General features: G+C 36.9%; 2 protein-coding genes across 2 annotated transcripts; both read right to left on the reverse strand.

Annotated features, from left to right (window-relative positions):
- Positions 1-7,232: 7,232 nt before the first annotated feature.
- LOC136041191 (uncharacterized) lies at positions 7,233-7,613 on the reverse strand. The gene has a single exon (XM_065725751.1). The coding sequence runs from the start codon at positions 7,611-7,613 to the stop codon at positions 7,233-7,235; it is 381 nt and encodes a 126-aa protein (XP_065581823.1).
- An 862-nt stretch (positions 7,614-8,475) lies between these two features.
- Positions 8,476-9,168, reverse strand: LOC136041192 (craniofacial development protein 2-like). The gene has a single exon (XM_065725752.1). It carries the CDS (start codon positions 9,166-9,168, stop codon positions 8,476-8,478), a length of 693 nt encoding a protein of 230 aa, XP_065581824.1.
- Positions 9,169-13,977: the final 4,809 nt, after the last annotated feature.

Raw genomic sequence — 13,977 nt, forward strand, 5'->3', positions numbered from 1 at the left:
ACTAACTAATTACTTATTTTTATTTTAATTTTATTTAACTTAGGAAGTTAATTTTATTAGCTTCCTAATATTTATTGCAGTTATTGATATAAGTGAAATGGACTAACAGCGAATTCTTCCTGTAGAATTGGTAATAGCGTTAACTAAATAACGCTTAAATATCATTAACAAATTGACTAACTGGATGATTTAATCCAGACAAATTGATTGACAGCGAATTTTCCCTTTAGAATCGGTAATAGTGTTTTTGATGGAATAACTCTTAATTGTGAACAATATCTAGCAGTTGTTTACAAATCATCCCCAGATACTTTTTTCCTGCCGCAAACCCTCTGATTAAGCTATATCAGGTGATGCATCTATTTTTCTGTTTAATAGCAAGGACAATTGTCTTGATCTGTTGGAAATAAACAGCAAAATGACACTTTGGTTTAATGACTATACCTCTTTCTGTCTCTAATGAAAAACGTCTACTACTACTACTACTAGTCCACTACTAGTCTACTATCTACTACTACTAGCAACTCTATTGCTGGACCAGCTGAGTTAAATGGCTAGTCATAATCTATGAAGCTGAAGATTAAAGGGGTCTGACGACTGATGCCTCCGTAGTTACTAATGTGACTCTTTATAATTTTTATGAAAAGGAGGTTTAATCCTCTTAAGAGCTTTCCTAAAATCACCAAGTACTTTCCCTTTTTCAAAAACTAATCTCACAACCTTCATTGTCGTATTTCCAACTTCGTAACCATCGTGTTTGAAAAAGTAATTTGCCACGCTATCAGAACCGAAAAATGTCCAGTAAGTTTGCTACCAATAAGTAAAGCCTATTGCTTGTTAAAACCTAACTTGAGCAGCTGTCATATTTGTACTGAAACTTATTCTGCATTGATAATTATATATTATTACATTTAAATGAACTATACTTTACTAAATGATATCAAGAATTTATAACCTACGCACTAGTTCCAATCCCTTTGGTAAGGTTTTCACATAACTTGGCCAAGTCAATGTTTTGAGGGAACCTTTTTACCCCTGTGTACCAAATTATTCAGGTTTTCCAATTTTGTCGAAAGTTATTCTGAAAACTTTTGAAAATTTGAAGGTAATTCTAAGACATTTCGAAAGTCTCAAAAGCTCGAAAGTTATTCTAAGAACTTTTCAGGAGAATAGTCTTTGTCTAACAGGTGCAATTCGGAGGTATGGGTGCATGTAGCTATTTTTTATCTTTTATTGTACATTCAATATCTTTTATCCTTTACAGTCGTTGTCCCTTATTGATACTTATCACAACTAGGGTGTAATTTAAGGGACTCGCCCGTTTGCCTTTGAAATAAAAATACAACTTTAATCAAAGGAATAGTTCAACATCGCATAGGGGCTTCTTGTGAGAAAAGACACAGCAAAATCCGAAAAGCTATAACATCATAGTTAATCAAAGGCGTTGTCCTTAATTGATACTTATCACAACTAGGGTGAAATTTAAGGGGATCGCCCGTTTGCCTATGAAAGAAAAATACAACCTTAATAAAAGGAATAGTTCAACATCGCATAGGGGCTTCTTGTGAGAAAAGACCCAGCAAAATCCGAAAAGCTATAACATCATAGTTAATCACAGGCGTTGTCCTTTATTGATACTTATCATAACAAGAGGGAAACTAAGGGGCCCGTTCGTTCGTCTTTGAAAGCTAAATATAACCTTAATAAAAAGAATAGTTTAACACCGTGTACAACCTTAATAAAAGGAATAGTTCAACACCACATAGGGCCTTCTTGTGAAAAAAGACACGGCAAAATCAGAAAAGCTATAACATTACAGTTAACCTGCAAACTTTAAAACGTTTTCGCATGCTGGCCAATAATCTGTGTTGCGCAGGCACCGGACTTCTGATTCAATGACTTCGGCCGGGAGTGCAATGCATGGTTGGCAGCAAATCATCCGACGCTTCTCTTGTTTTTTCCCCCAGATTTCTCCAGGTACCCATTTAAAGATGGGTCGACTCTGGCTGAACTTACATGGTCACCCCATTGACCCCCGCCCTAAACTAAACAATCAGCGATAACGGGACTCGAACCACTTACCTCAGGATTTCAAGTCTGGAGCGTTAATTTGCAAGGTAAGTTAGAATTGTCTCCATTTTTTGGTATGGATGCACAGTAACCATTAATGAATAGACCATCCCACCGTAAAACCTTCTTGTGTTTAGCGTTTTGTTTGCTAATCAACGAACCCATAAAGGAGAAAAGCAGAAAAAATTTTGAACGGTAATTTTTTCGGTCTGCAACTGTTTGGTAAGGTAATTCTAAAGAAGACAAAAATATAAATTGTGTTCATTAAATCTGAATCGACTATAGAAAATTTGGGATTTTAACTTGTGACTGGATTGGCAAGCTTAATTTTAAGACTAGGTTTGTTGTCAAAAGTTTTTTTCAGGGGGGGGGGGGTGATTGCTTTTCTTTTCAGGAAACTACTGTGTTTGTTTTATGATACTTTTATGACGCTTGTGTTTTACACTTTTTGTATATTTTCGTCTTCCAGGATTGAGAGGGGAGATACTCCTTAGCCCTCCTCTTCGGTGGCACACTACTTCTTTTAGATGAGCTCAAGGGCGAACCTATTTTCTTTTGCAAAAATTGGGAGAAATATAAAAAGCATTAACCTCCCGAAAACGGAGAGAAATGTTCTATAATCCGGGACAAACTCAAAAACATGACGTGGGCCTTACGCATGAGCTTTGAATTCAAACTTACTGATTAAGCCAGGACAAAACCAAAAACGTTTTGGCAGTACGTCTCTAGCCAAGATCACAATAAATGTTGTATCCAAGAACTGATAACAGGGTGAGATGGAGAAGTTACAGACACTAATTAGCTTGCTAATTTACTGAACCAGTAATTTGTCTCAGTTTTCACTGAACCTGAACCTGATGGACCTTTACCTTCCCCATCATTCAATGGAAAGTGCCACGGTATCATCTATAGATATCCTTAAACGCTTACGAAAGTTGAATGCTAACAAGTCACCAGGACCTGATAATTTACATCTCAGATTACTAAAAGAAATTGCAGAAGTGATAGCAGACCCCCTCATGAGAATGTTCAAGGCGTCACTTACCTATAGAGAGCTACCAGCAGACTGGAAAGTAGCCAACGTAACGGCGGTATTCAAAAAAAGGCGACCGTACCAAGCCTGAGAATTATTGACCTATCAGCCTAACTTCAGCTGTTGTTAAGATGCTTGGACGCATAGTCAATGATTCAACTGTCAAAAATTTAACCACAAATTTGTCACCTAAGCAGCATGGATTCCAGTCAAGAAAATCAATTGAACTAAAATTATAGAAATCATACGAAATAATTACAAATCTGATTGTTCAAGAACGTCCAGTCGACCTACTGATGGTAGACCTTGACAAGGTACCCCATAGTCGACTACGCTCCTATATATCTGCTACCGGCATCAATTTATCCCTGATAGACTGGCTAGTTAATTTCCTCACCACATTCTAAACAGAAAGTCCGTTTATTTGACATAGATGGCCAGCCAATCTACTCCGATGAGGCCATAGTAATGAGTGGGGTACCGCAGGGAACTCTACTAGGTCTAACCCTTTTCTTGATGTACATCATCGATGTTTTATGTAGATAAATCCTACACGACCTAGACAGGCCACAGGATTGGACTCAAAACTGGCTTCTCCGACTTAATACAACCAAATGCTGAATTTTGCACCTTGAACCCAATAACCCAGTGGGTACCTTATAAATTTTAAATCCCATCACTAAAATAAGGGAGCATCTAGAGAATAGAGAAGAAGAAAGGGACCTTGGTGTCATCATTGACGACAGGTCGAGGTTCCACAGCCGCGTTAAGCATGTTGTTTCCCGTGCAATTTCCATCTTTGGCCATAAAAGTGACCATCAATAGCTCAGAGGCAACAATAATCATAAAACTTTTCAAGTCTCTCGTTAGAACCCATCTCGATTCTGGCATCTGCCCGGCTGGTCCCTCTTATCGGCAAGATGTAAGGCTCATCAAAAATGTTCAGAGGCGAGCAACAAAGTGCGTGAAAATCCGGAAATCAGCTTCATATGAAGACCGCCTCAAGCAAATCAAGCTACCTACCATCGTCTACAGACACATGCGTAGCGATATGATGCTTACTTACAAACTCCAAAAGGAAAACTCTACTATCTTCATGAGCAGCCACAAAACCAGTCATCATCTCAGAAGAGAACACTCAAAGAAGCTACCAAAATTAAGCTCTATATCGAGAATCATTAAATGTACTTTTCAAGAAGAGTCATAAACCCCTGGAATGAATCGAAGGACTCTACTGTCAGCACACCCTCTATCCAATCTTTCAAATGCCAACTTGACAAGAACTGAGAGAAGAGGCAGTGGAAGTTTGACTAGGAGTCACCGACTCATGAGCACTACAGGTCCAGAGGACCTTAAAGCTCTCAAATGGATTAAGATGATTAATGTGATATATTTCAGCTCTGAGTCGAGTTGAGCTTCATTTTTTTTTTCTTTCTTATTTGTATTAAGCATGGGATTCGAGTTACAATTCAAATTTTCAAAGATGGACTTGAAGTTAGAGGTGTCCGACAATTTTCGATTTAACTTCAAACCCTGGCCAGAAGCAAAGAAATTATCATTACTAATAGAAATAGTCTTTGAACTTGAAAATCTGCACTCAAAAGGGAGGGGGAGTCTTCAGCACATTGGACCAAATTTGAAGACTGCTTTCGTAATTCGAAGGTAAATATTTTTATTTTAATAGTTATCTTGAAATTACAGTACTTCTCAACAAGGATACTCCTCCGTTCCGTGTCCATGTATTGGAACTACAACCGAATATATGAAGGAGAAAGATTATTTGAATTCCAACAAATAAACTGAATAGTGGTTCTTAAATGTATTTTAAAAGGATGGCATCCTAAAACGTAGTTTACCGGACTGTTGACAATTTCAAAGCAGCTGGAGATAATCATAACAGGGCAGTAAAGAGGCATGGGCTGCGTGTCAGTGACTGATAATCCCAAGCAGAAAATGAAATTAAATACGACTGAATTAAGGATGATGAAGTAAGAATGTGATTAAGAATTAGGAATGCGTTGGCTGCTGTTATAAAAATCATATTTTTACCTGTTTCTTGTTAAGATTGTTTAAACTGTTATCAAGGTCAGATAAGGAAGCAAGATGGCACTGTTGGACCTGCCAAAGGAAGCCAGTATAGGAACAGCACTGCCTTTCCCAAAATAGTATGATTTCTACGATTTTCCGCATAGTTTCCAAAATCATTCATATTATTTGCTGGTGTTTTTTCTCTCTCCCTCTTCCCTCCTATCAAGATTAGTCCCTGTGTATTGACACGATAGAAGTGCCCAGTCATAACTTTTGCTAGTTTTGCCTTGAAAGTTCTGGTGAAATTAATTACATATGCAACGTTGTTTTACCTTCTTGCATTTGAAAAGAAGAAAAAAAATAGACAAAGATAATCGCAAAAATCAAAAGTCAGAAAGTAAAAAAAGAGAAAGGAAAATTAAGGAGCTTTAGCCTGCATGATACCACCGAACTATAGCCATTCTGATATTTAGTCTCCAAAATTCTTTCATTTATTTGTAATCTAATGACTGCCAAAAGAAACAAGAATATTATAAGGATAAATTTAAGGATGATAATGGAAACCTTAGTAGTAAAGCTTCTAATTTTGTTAGTTATTAGCCCAAATTCCGGTCCAGAGTGTCTGGATTGGGTTGCCCTTGATGATGAAGTCTCGAACCAGATGTTGGGGTTATTTTGTGAATGCTGGTGTATTGCTCCGTCGATTGATACCTTTGTCTACTGATAATAGACCACTTCTACGACTATCCGCCAGATGAGAATGATGTTTCAGCGTTCCGTAAACGAATATATATGTTGGACTTATCTGAATGTGTAACAAGTATGAATGCGATTCCACGATTCACAAAGGGGGCAAGAATTCTGTTATTGATGACTGACCTATTTCGCTTTTAACGGTTATTTCAAGGATAAATGTAAAACTGATTAAACAATAGAATTGGGAAATTTCTGGGAAATGGAGCATTTTACATAAGTTTGGTTTTAGATAGGGTCGTTTGACAAAGCAGTCTGCTTTACCACTTCCTAATTTTTTTTGATGATGCGTTGAATAGAGGAATGAAGATTGCTTATGTATTCATCACGATATTTTAACTAAGAATATTTTTATAATTGGAATTCGAGCAGTTTTTTTTTTAGATTTGACTCAATTTCCTTAGACCTTAGTTCCTCCAGAGCCATCGGTGGCGCATAAGGCGTCGACAAAGCCTCTCCATTCATCTCGCATTGGTGCTGCAGCGATGACGCCTTCCCTTTCAGGTATTAGTGAGGTGCCAGCCGTTCTCAGATCTCGGTCATATTTTCGTCTCAATGTATTTTTGGGGCGGCCTTTTTCTTCTACCATTTGGCTTCCATTCATAGGTTGTTCGAGGTAGGCTGCTCTCTTCCATACGAAGAACGTGTCCCAGGTATGTTCACCGCCTTTTCAGCAACTCAATGACTGGAGGTTGACCTGTTTTTCTGCGTATTTCCGCATTTGTAATTTTTTGTTGCCAGCTTCTATTCAACATTCTTCTGTGGCTCTTATTTTCAAATGGAAGGATCCTTTTTACAAGATGGGCGTTTACTTTCCAACATTCACTTGCGTAAAGGAGAATTGAGAGTGCATTGCTGTTGAAGAGTTGAAGCTTCAGTCGCATTGAATATTTATTACTTTTCCAAATAGGCTTCAATCTATTGAAGGCACCTGTAGCTTGTCCAATTCTACGTTTAATTTCGGTCGAGATCTCTCCATCACAATCAATCCAGCTACCCAGGTACTTGAACTCCTGGACTTGTTCTAGATCCTTGTTTTTACAATGGAGAACAAGTGGCGAGGTTGTGACTGCCATGCTCTTCGATTTGTCAATCTTTATCTTTAGCCCGACATTCTCTGCATTCTCGGTAATAGTGTCAAGTAGCTGCTGCAACCGTTCTTTAGACTCTTCGAAAAGGACAATGTCGTCCGCGAAGTCCGGATCGAACAGTTGCTTGTTGCTTACTTTTACCCCGTAACCCGATACGAGTCTCAGGGCATAATCCATTATAATTATAAAGAACATGGGAGAAAGTACACATCCTTGACCAGACATGATCCTTAAAAATCTGGTTGTACCGTTTTCGGTCAAACGCAACATTCTGATTCTTCATAAAGCGCTATAATCATATCTACTATTTTCTCAAGAATTCCATAGTATTTCAAAACTCTCCACAAGCAATCCCTGTCAACTGAGTCAAATGCCATTTCAAAGTCAATGAATAGGAGGTAGAGCTTCTTGTTCCATTGTTTTGATTCTTCGACTAGCATTCTCAGTACAAATATTAGATCAGAACAGGATCTCCCACTTCTGAAACCATGCTGCTCTTCACGTAGAGTTGCGTCTTGTGCTTTCCGCAGACGCTGCAAAATGACGGAGGCTAATAGTTTGGATAAGACAGGGAGAAGATTGATGCCTATCCAATTATGGCAGTTCATCAAGTCTCCCTTTTTGAAGAGTTTGACCATAATGCCTCTGTTCCAATCTCTCGGGACCTTTCCTAAGATCATATTTTGGTGAAGAGGAAGAGCCAAATGGGTATGCAGGTACTAATTGAGTACTTCAGCATTTCTGCTGGAATGCTATCAGTACCCGCGGCTTGTCCATTTTTTAACTTCTTTGCTGCATGCGTGATCTCCTCAGCACTCGGAGGATCTGTATTGATGTCTAAATACATAAAAGGGATATCAGGTACGTTTGCTCGGTCACAAGTTTTCGGTCTGTTCAAAAGTTTTTCGAAATGGGAAGCCCATCTCTCGTCAATTTCTGGATCAGATATAATTGATCAATTTTCGTCCTTGACAAGGGCGATTCTGCTGCTTTGTTTTCCTACCATCTCATTTGTCAATCGGTAGACAGTCTTGGAGTCACCCTTCCTACCAGCTTCTTCAGCTAAACCTGCTTTCTTTTCGAGGAACTGTCTCTTGTCCTTTCTTGCACTCTTTTTTACCTCTTTATCTTTTTCTTTGTATAATTTTTTTGTTGCCAGCTCTGAACTCCTTGCAGTATCTATGAGCTTGGCTTGCTTGAGTGCCTTTCGTTCGTCAATCACTTTCCATGTTACGTCAGAGATCCACCTTTCCTTTGGTTTCTTTCGGAAACCTAGCTTTTCTTCGGCAATCGTCGTGTATGCACTTTTTATTTTCTCCCATTTCTCTTCGACGCTTTCTGAGTCATTTGCCTCAACAGCCAAGGCATCAAATTTGTTCCATAACGATGTAAGGAAATCTCTGCGGATTTTTCGATCCTGTAGCTTGTCCGTGTCGTACAGTTTCTTGAGATCTTGCTGTGTCTTCTTTTGGGCACGTAGTTTGATCTGTATGTGGGCGATCATGAGCACGTGACCCGATTGGTCGTCACTCCTCTATACCAACGCACGTCTAACAGGCTTGTGCGCCACCTTCTGGCGATCACGAAATGGTCAATCTGATTTCGCATTGAACCGTCTGGAGATTTCCATGTGTACTTGTGCACATTTTTATGCTGGAAGAGTGTCCCACCAACGACAAGGTCATTGCTTAGCACGAAGTCTACTAGTAATGCACCATTTTCATTAATCTGGCCAAGTCCATGCGGTCCTAGGACTTCCGGATAGTACTTGCGATCGGCTCCTACTTTGGCATTCAGATAACCAACAACACATAGAATATCATGTTTGGGGATGTCTTTGGTGACAGGTTGCAAGGTTTCATAGAAGCCATCTTTGACATCATCATCCGCCTCATTGGTAGGAGCGTAGCATACAATGACAGAAAGCTTAGTGTGTGTTGTAGCTAATCGTGCAAACAAGATCCTTTCGTTTATTGGAGTCCATTTGAGCATTGTTCGGTATGCTGCAGGGGACTTCATAAGTCCTACACCTGCCTGATGATGGTTGTCCTCTCCACTATACAAAAGCACATATCCATGATCTAGTGTTTCTTGGCCTACATCTTTCCAACGTATTTCGTTTAGGGCCAGGAGGTCAATATTATATTGTTTCATCTCTCTGAGAACTTGCTCGGTTTTTGATAACTGACTCATAGTTCTCACGATCCAGAAACCGATTTTGGTTGGTTGTTTCACAGTCAATAATCGTGTCCGGGGGCTTGCTGGGTTCGTTATCAAGGGGGAAGATAATTCATCCGAGGCATTTATCGACGTTTCCGTTTCTGGGGCTTTTTTTACAGGGACAGGTAGCAAACCTGTTGCCCAACCCTCCTCCTTTATCCTGGCTTGGGACAGGCTGGCATTATCCACGACAATGACAGGCGACTCAATAGTTTTTATGTGATCGCTCTCAGTGTGTCATCTTGAATGTAATCACTTCAAGTATTTTGCATGAACTTAAAAATTCACTTCTTTCATTCTATTTTTGGTGTTTAGGGTCGGTTTTGGACTCATTCTTGATCGGGTATATATAAATGATCTTTGTAGTATACTTAGGATCTTTTTTTTTATACAGTTAATGACAGAAATGATGTTACAACAATATTTCCATGTTTTGCTGAGGATTCGCATTTGACCGTTACTTATATGACCGTAATTGAATTGTCAAATATTATGTGCCAGAATATTCGGTTTATTGAAAAGTGGATGTGATTAAATAAATTGAAACTGGACCATACCAAATCTTTTTTATGATTCATGGAGGAAGTATAAATTATTATCCTTGAATAGCCAAAACGAATATTGGTAGCAAGAGGATTAAATATTGTGCTATCACTCATTATATCAAGGAGTGATTATTGATGAGCAAAAGGGATTTAAAGAAAATATTGCACTTGTAAGTAGTAAAGCAGCTAAGAATGATGGTTTTATTGCAAAATTTAAGCAATTTTTTCTCGTCATGTACGATGAACGAGGCACTTCTCTGTGGTAAATCCATATCTGCTATAATGTTGTCTGTCTTAGTCATAAACTTTGGCAAATCACTTTGTTCCTCTTTGGGTTATTCAGAATGTGGCTACAAGAGTTTGGTAACAGCTGGAGTGTTTCAGTAAGGTAACGTCAGCAAGAAGTATATATACTACCTTTTATTCACAATCGGTAGATTTTATAATTCTCTATTTATCTATATGCATCATCACAAACTATTGTCTACGTGTTTTCTTTATTTTCAGATATGCATCCCGGAATGGGGAGGGGGAGGGGGGTATAAAGGCATCTGCCCCATATGGAGGTCGAAAGTGGCACTAATTACAGGAGTGGATAGACAAAACACCCAGAATAGGGCTCACGATTTGCTACTGCCCCTTCCTCCAAATAAAAATAATTAGTTCTTTATCCTCCCCTGTTTGCATAGTCTCTTCACAAGTATGAAACTAGAAGTTCTCTTTTGACGCGTAGACCATTAGCAATAACTACTAGATTGAACTTCAACACTAAACAGGATTCTGTTAAATGGATTTCGAAATAATTTCGAAAACCATGATTGTTTTAGTTTTTAATTGTTTTAGTTTTGTATTGCTGCTGATGACGGTCACTGAGTATGTGACCAAAATATCTAGAATTTTTGTGAAATTTATCACTGTCTATTAAAAAGATTTCACCTGTATTTGAACTTTTATTTATCGTCATGGATTTCTAATTTAGAAAGATTTGCCAAATGAGTTAAAATCATATAATATTTTACTGGAGGTCTGTAAATTGTTGATATTGAGTTATTTTTTTTTTATTTATGCGTTTTGTGTGTCTAAGCTATTGATCGTCTAAATTGTTATTTTTTGGGATGGCTGGTTGTGTCTTTGTACAAATATTTCGATATATTCTGTAATTTAGGTATCTGCGATCGAGTATTTCGAGCCCTTATCGTTTTTTTTTCTCCTTTTGTTCCTGATTTACTGCAACTGTTTTAGTTAACGTTGTATTTTGTTTAGTCCTTTACAGGTTATAGCTACTGTGAATTGTTGTGATTTGCCTTGTTTTTTTTTAATAAATAAACCAAACTAGAATAAGATTTTTACTTTAGTTTTAACCATGATATATACTTTATAACCAGGTCACTACCAAGGGCAATAATTGATTTTTTTTTTATTTTATTTTAAGCTGCTCAATTTTAACTGTTATATATATATTATACATATATATATATATATATATATATATATATATATATATATATATATATATATATATATATATATATGTATATATATATATATATATATATATATATATATATATATATCTATATATATAAAAATAAGTTGTCTGTCTGTGGATGGATGGATGGATGTGTCAGGTGACGTCACCTGAAAAAACTGGATTAGGTGACGTCAAAACTGAAAAAACTAAAAAAAGGCAAAAACTACAAAAAAAACTAAAAACTAATAAAAAAAATAAAAAAGCTAAAAAACTAAAAAAACTATAAAGGTAAAAACCAATAAAAAACTAAAAAAAAAACTGAAAAAACTAAAAAAAGGCAAAAACTACAAAAAAAACTAAAAACTAATAAAAAAAGTAAAAAAGCTAAAAAACTAAAAAACTAAAAAAACTAAAAAAAGGTAAAAAACTAAAAAAAATAAAAAATAAAAAAAAAATAAAAAAAAGGAAAAAACTGAAAAATAAGCTAAAATAAAGGTAAAAACCAATAAAAAACTAAAAAAAAAGGAAAAAACTAATAAATGACGACACTCAAAGAGAAAGCGACCAGGACAAAAGGAATGTTCGATTAGCAATCAACAAAGCACCGGGACACAGGGAGTATAAATGACGACCAGGACATAAGTAAAAAAAAAAAAACTATCTATATATATAAAAATAAGTTGTCTGTGGATCTGTGGATCGTGGATCAGGTGACGTCACCTGAAAAAACTGGATCAGGTGACGTCAAAACTGAAAAAACTAAAAAAAGGCAAAAGCTACAAAAAAAACTAAAAACTAATAAAAAAGCTAAAAAACTAAAAAAACTAAAAAAAAGGCGAAAACTACAAAAAAACTAAAAACTAATAAAAAAAATAAAAAAACTAAAAAACTAAAAAAACTAAAAAAAGGTAAAAAACTAAAAAAACTAAAAACTAAAAAAAAACTAAAAAAGGTAAAAACTAAAAGAACTAAAAAAGAAAAAAATAAATGACGACACTCAAAGAGAAAGCGACCAGGACAAAAGGAATGTTCGATTAGCAATCAACAAAGCACCGGGACACAGGGAGTATAAATGACGACCAAGACACAAGTAAAAAAAAAAATTAACAAAACTAAAAAGAAGGTAAAAACTAAAAACTAATAAAAAAACTAAAAAATCTAAAAATCTAAATAAACTAAAAAAGAAAAAAAAAGGAAAAAAATAAAGGAGAAAAACAAAACTAAAAAACGAATGTATATACAGACCGGTACACCGGGATACAAATGACGACCGGGACACAGGGAATATAAATAACGACCGGGACACAGGGACACAACTACAACGAGGACACCGGGGGAAACAGGGGGATATAAATGACGACCGGGACAAAAAAACTAAAAAGAAATAAAAACTAAAAACTAATAAAAAAAACTAAAAAATCTAAAAATCTAAATAAGCTAAAAAAGAAAAAAAAAGGAAAAAAATAAAGGAGAAAAACAAAACTTAAAAAACGAATGTATATACAGACCGGGACACCGGGATACAAATGATGACCGGGACCCGGGACACAGGGAATATAAATGACGACCGGGACACAGGGACACAACTACAACGGGGACACCGGGGGAAACAGGGGGATAACCTGACAATCTATTTATATGCAAAGACAATGGGACAGCAAAGAATGTTGTATATTCGCAAGTTTTACGTAGTTAAAACCATATATATATATATATCTCTATTCACAGGTGGGACATAGGGACACAACTACAATGGCGCGTAACTAATATGGCGCGTAACGACTTACGCGCGCGGGGGGGCTTGGGGGGGCGCGAAGCGCCCCCACCAACTAGGTGTTGGGGTGGCGCGAAGCGCCACCCCAACAGCTAGTATATATATAAATAAGTTGTTTGTCTGTGGGTCTGTCGAGTGACGTCATGTCATCATGTCGTCATGAAGTTAGTTGTCGTCATTTTTGTTATGACGATGACGTCATTAAAAGTATTTAAGAAAATCATTCAAAGACAAATTTTTAATTGTAAGAAGTTCGTGGACGGAAAAATGTTTAATTATAAAATGACTGAAGAACCTACAATGGCAACAGCCGAGGAAGCTGCTCAAAGAATCTATGCCAAAAAACTTGCGGCTGATAGAGAAAGTAAGAAAAGAAAGCGTGCCGAGGAATCACAAGAACAGCAAGAAAACAGGCTTGCGGCTAAAGAACGCAAAACCGCACAGTTAGATGAAAATCCACCTGGACAGCGAGAGTCAAAACATATCAAAACTGAAAATGATAGCGATGATGATTGGGTTTGGGATTTTGACTTGGATAAGGTCATCAATGCCTACCAGATTTTAGTTAAAAAAACAAAGGTTCGGCGATATGTATTTCATAGTGACGCTGAAAAATAAAGAAGAAAAAGAAAACTGAAAAAAGAAAAAAGGTAAAAAACTAAAAAAAAATCTAAAAAGAAAAAACATTCAAAGAGAAATTACAGACCGGGACACAAATGACGACCGGGACAGAGGGAATATACATGACGACCGGGACGCTCAAAGAGAAATTACAGACTGGAATACCGGGACACAAATGACAACCGGGACACAGGGAATATAAATGACGACCAGGACACAGGTATTTAAGAATATCGTTCAAAGACAAATTTTTAATTGTAAGAAGATCGTTGAAAGAGAAATTTCTAATTGTAAAATGACTGAAGAACCTACAATGGCAACACCCGAGGAAGCTGCTCAAAACGAATGTATTCAAGCCGAAGTAGCTGAGT

The sequence above is a fragment of the Artemia franciscana genome, unplaced genomic scaffold (genome assembly GCF_032884065.1).
Source record: "Artemia franciscana unplaced genomic scaffold, ASM3288406v1 PGA_scaffold_1179, whole genome shotgun sequence".
Classification (NCBI taxonomy): domain Eukaryota; kingdom Metazoa; phylum Arthropoda; class Branchiopoda; order Anostraca; family Artemiidae; genus Artemia; species Artemia franciscana.

Bases quoted from the DNA above. Each gene is read 5' to 3' on its own strand.
- LOC136041192 (XM_065725752.1), bottom strand. From the start codon at position 9,168: ATGAGTCAGTTATCAAAAACCGAGCAAGTTCTCAGAGAGATGAAACAA.
- LOC136041191 (XM_065725751.1), bottom strand. From the start codon at position 7,613: ATGGTCAAACTCTTCAAAAAGGGAGACTTGATGAACTGCCATAATTGG.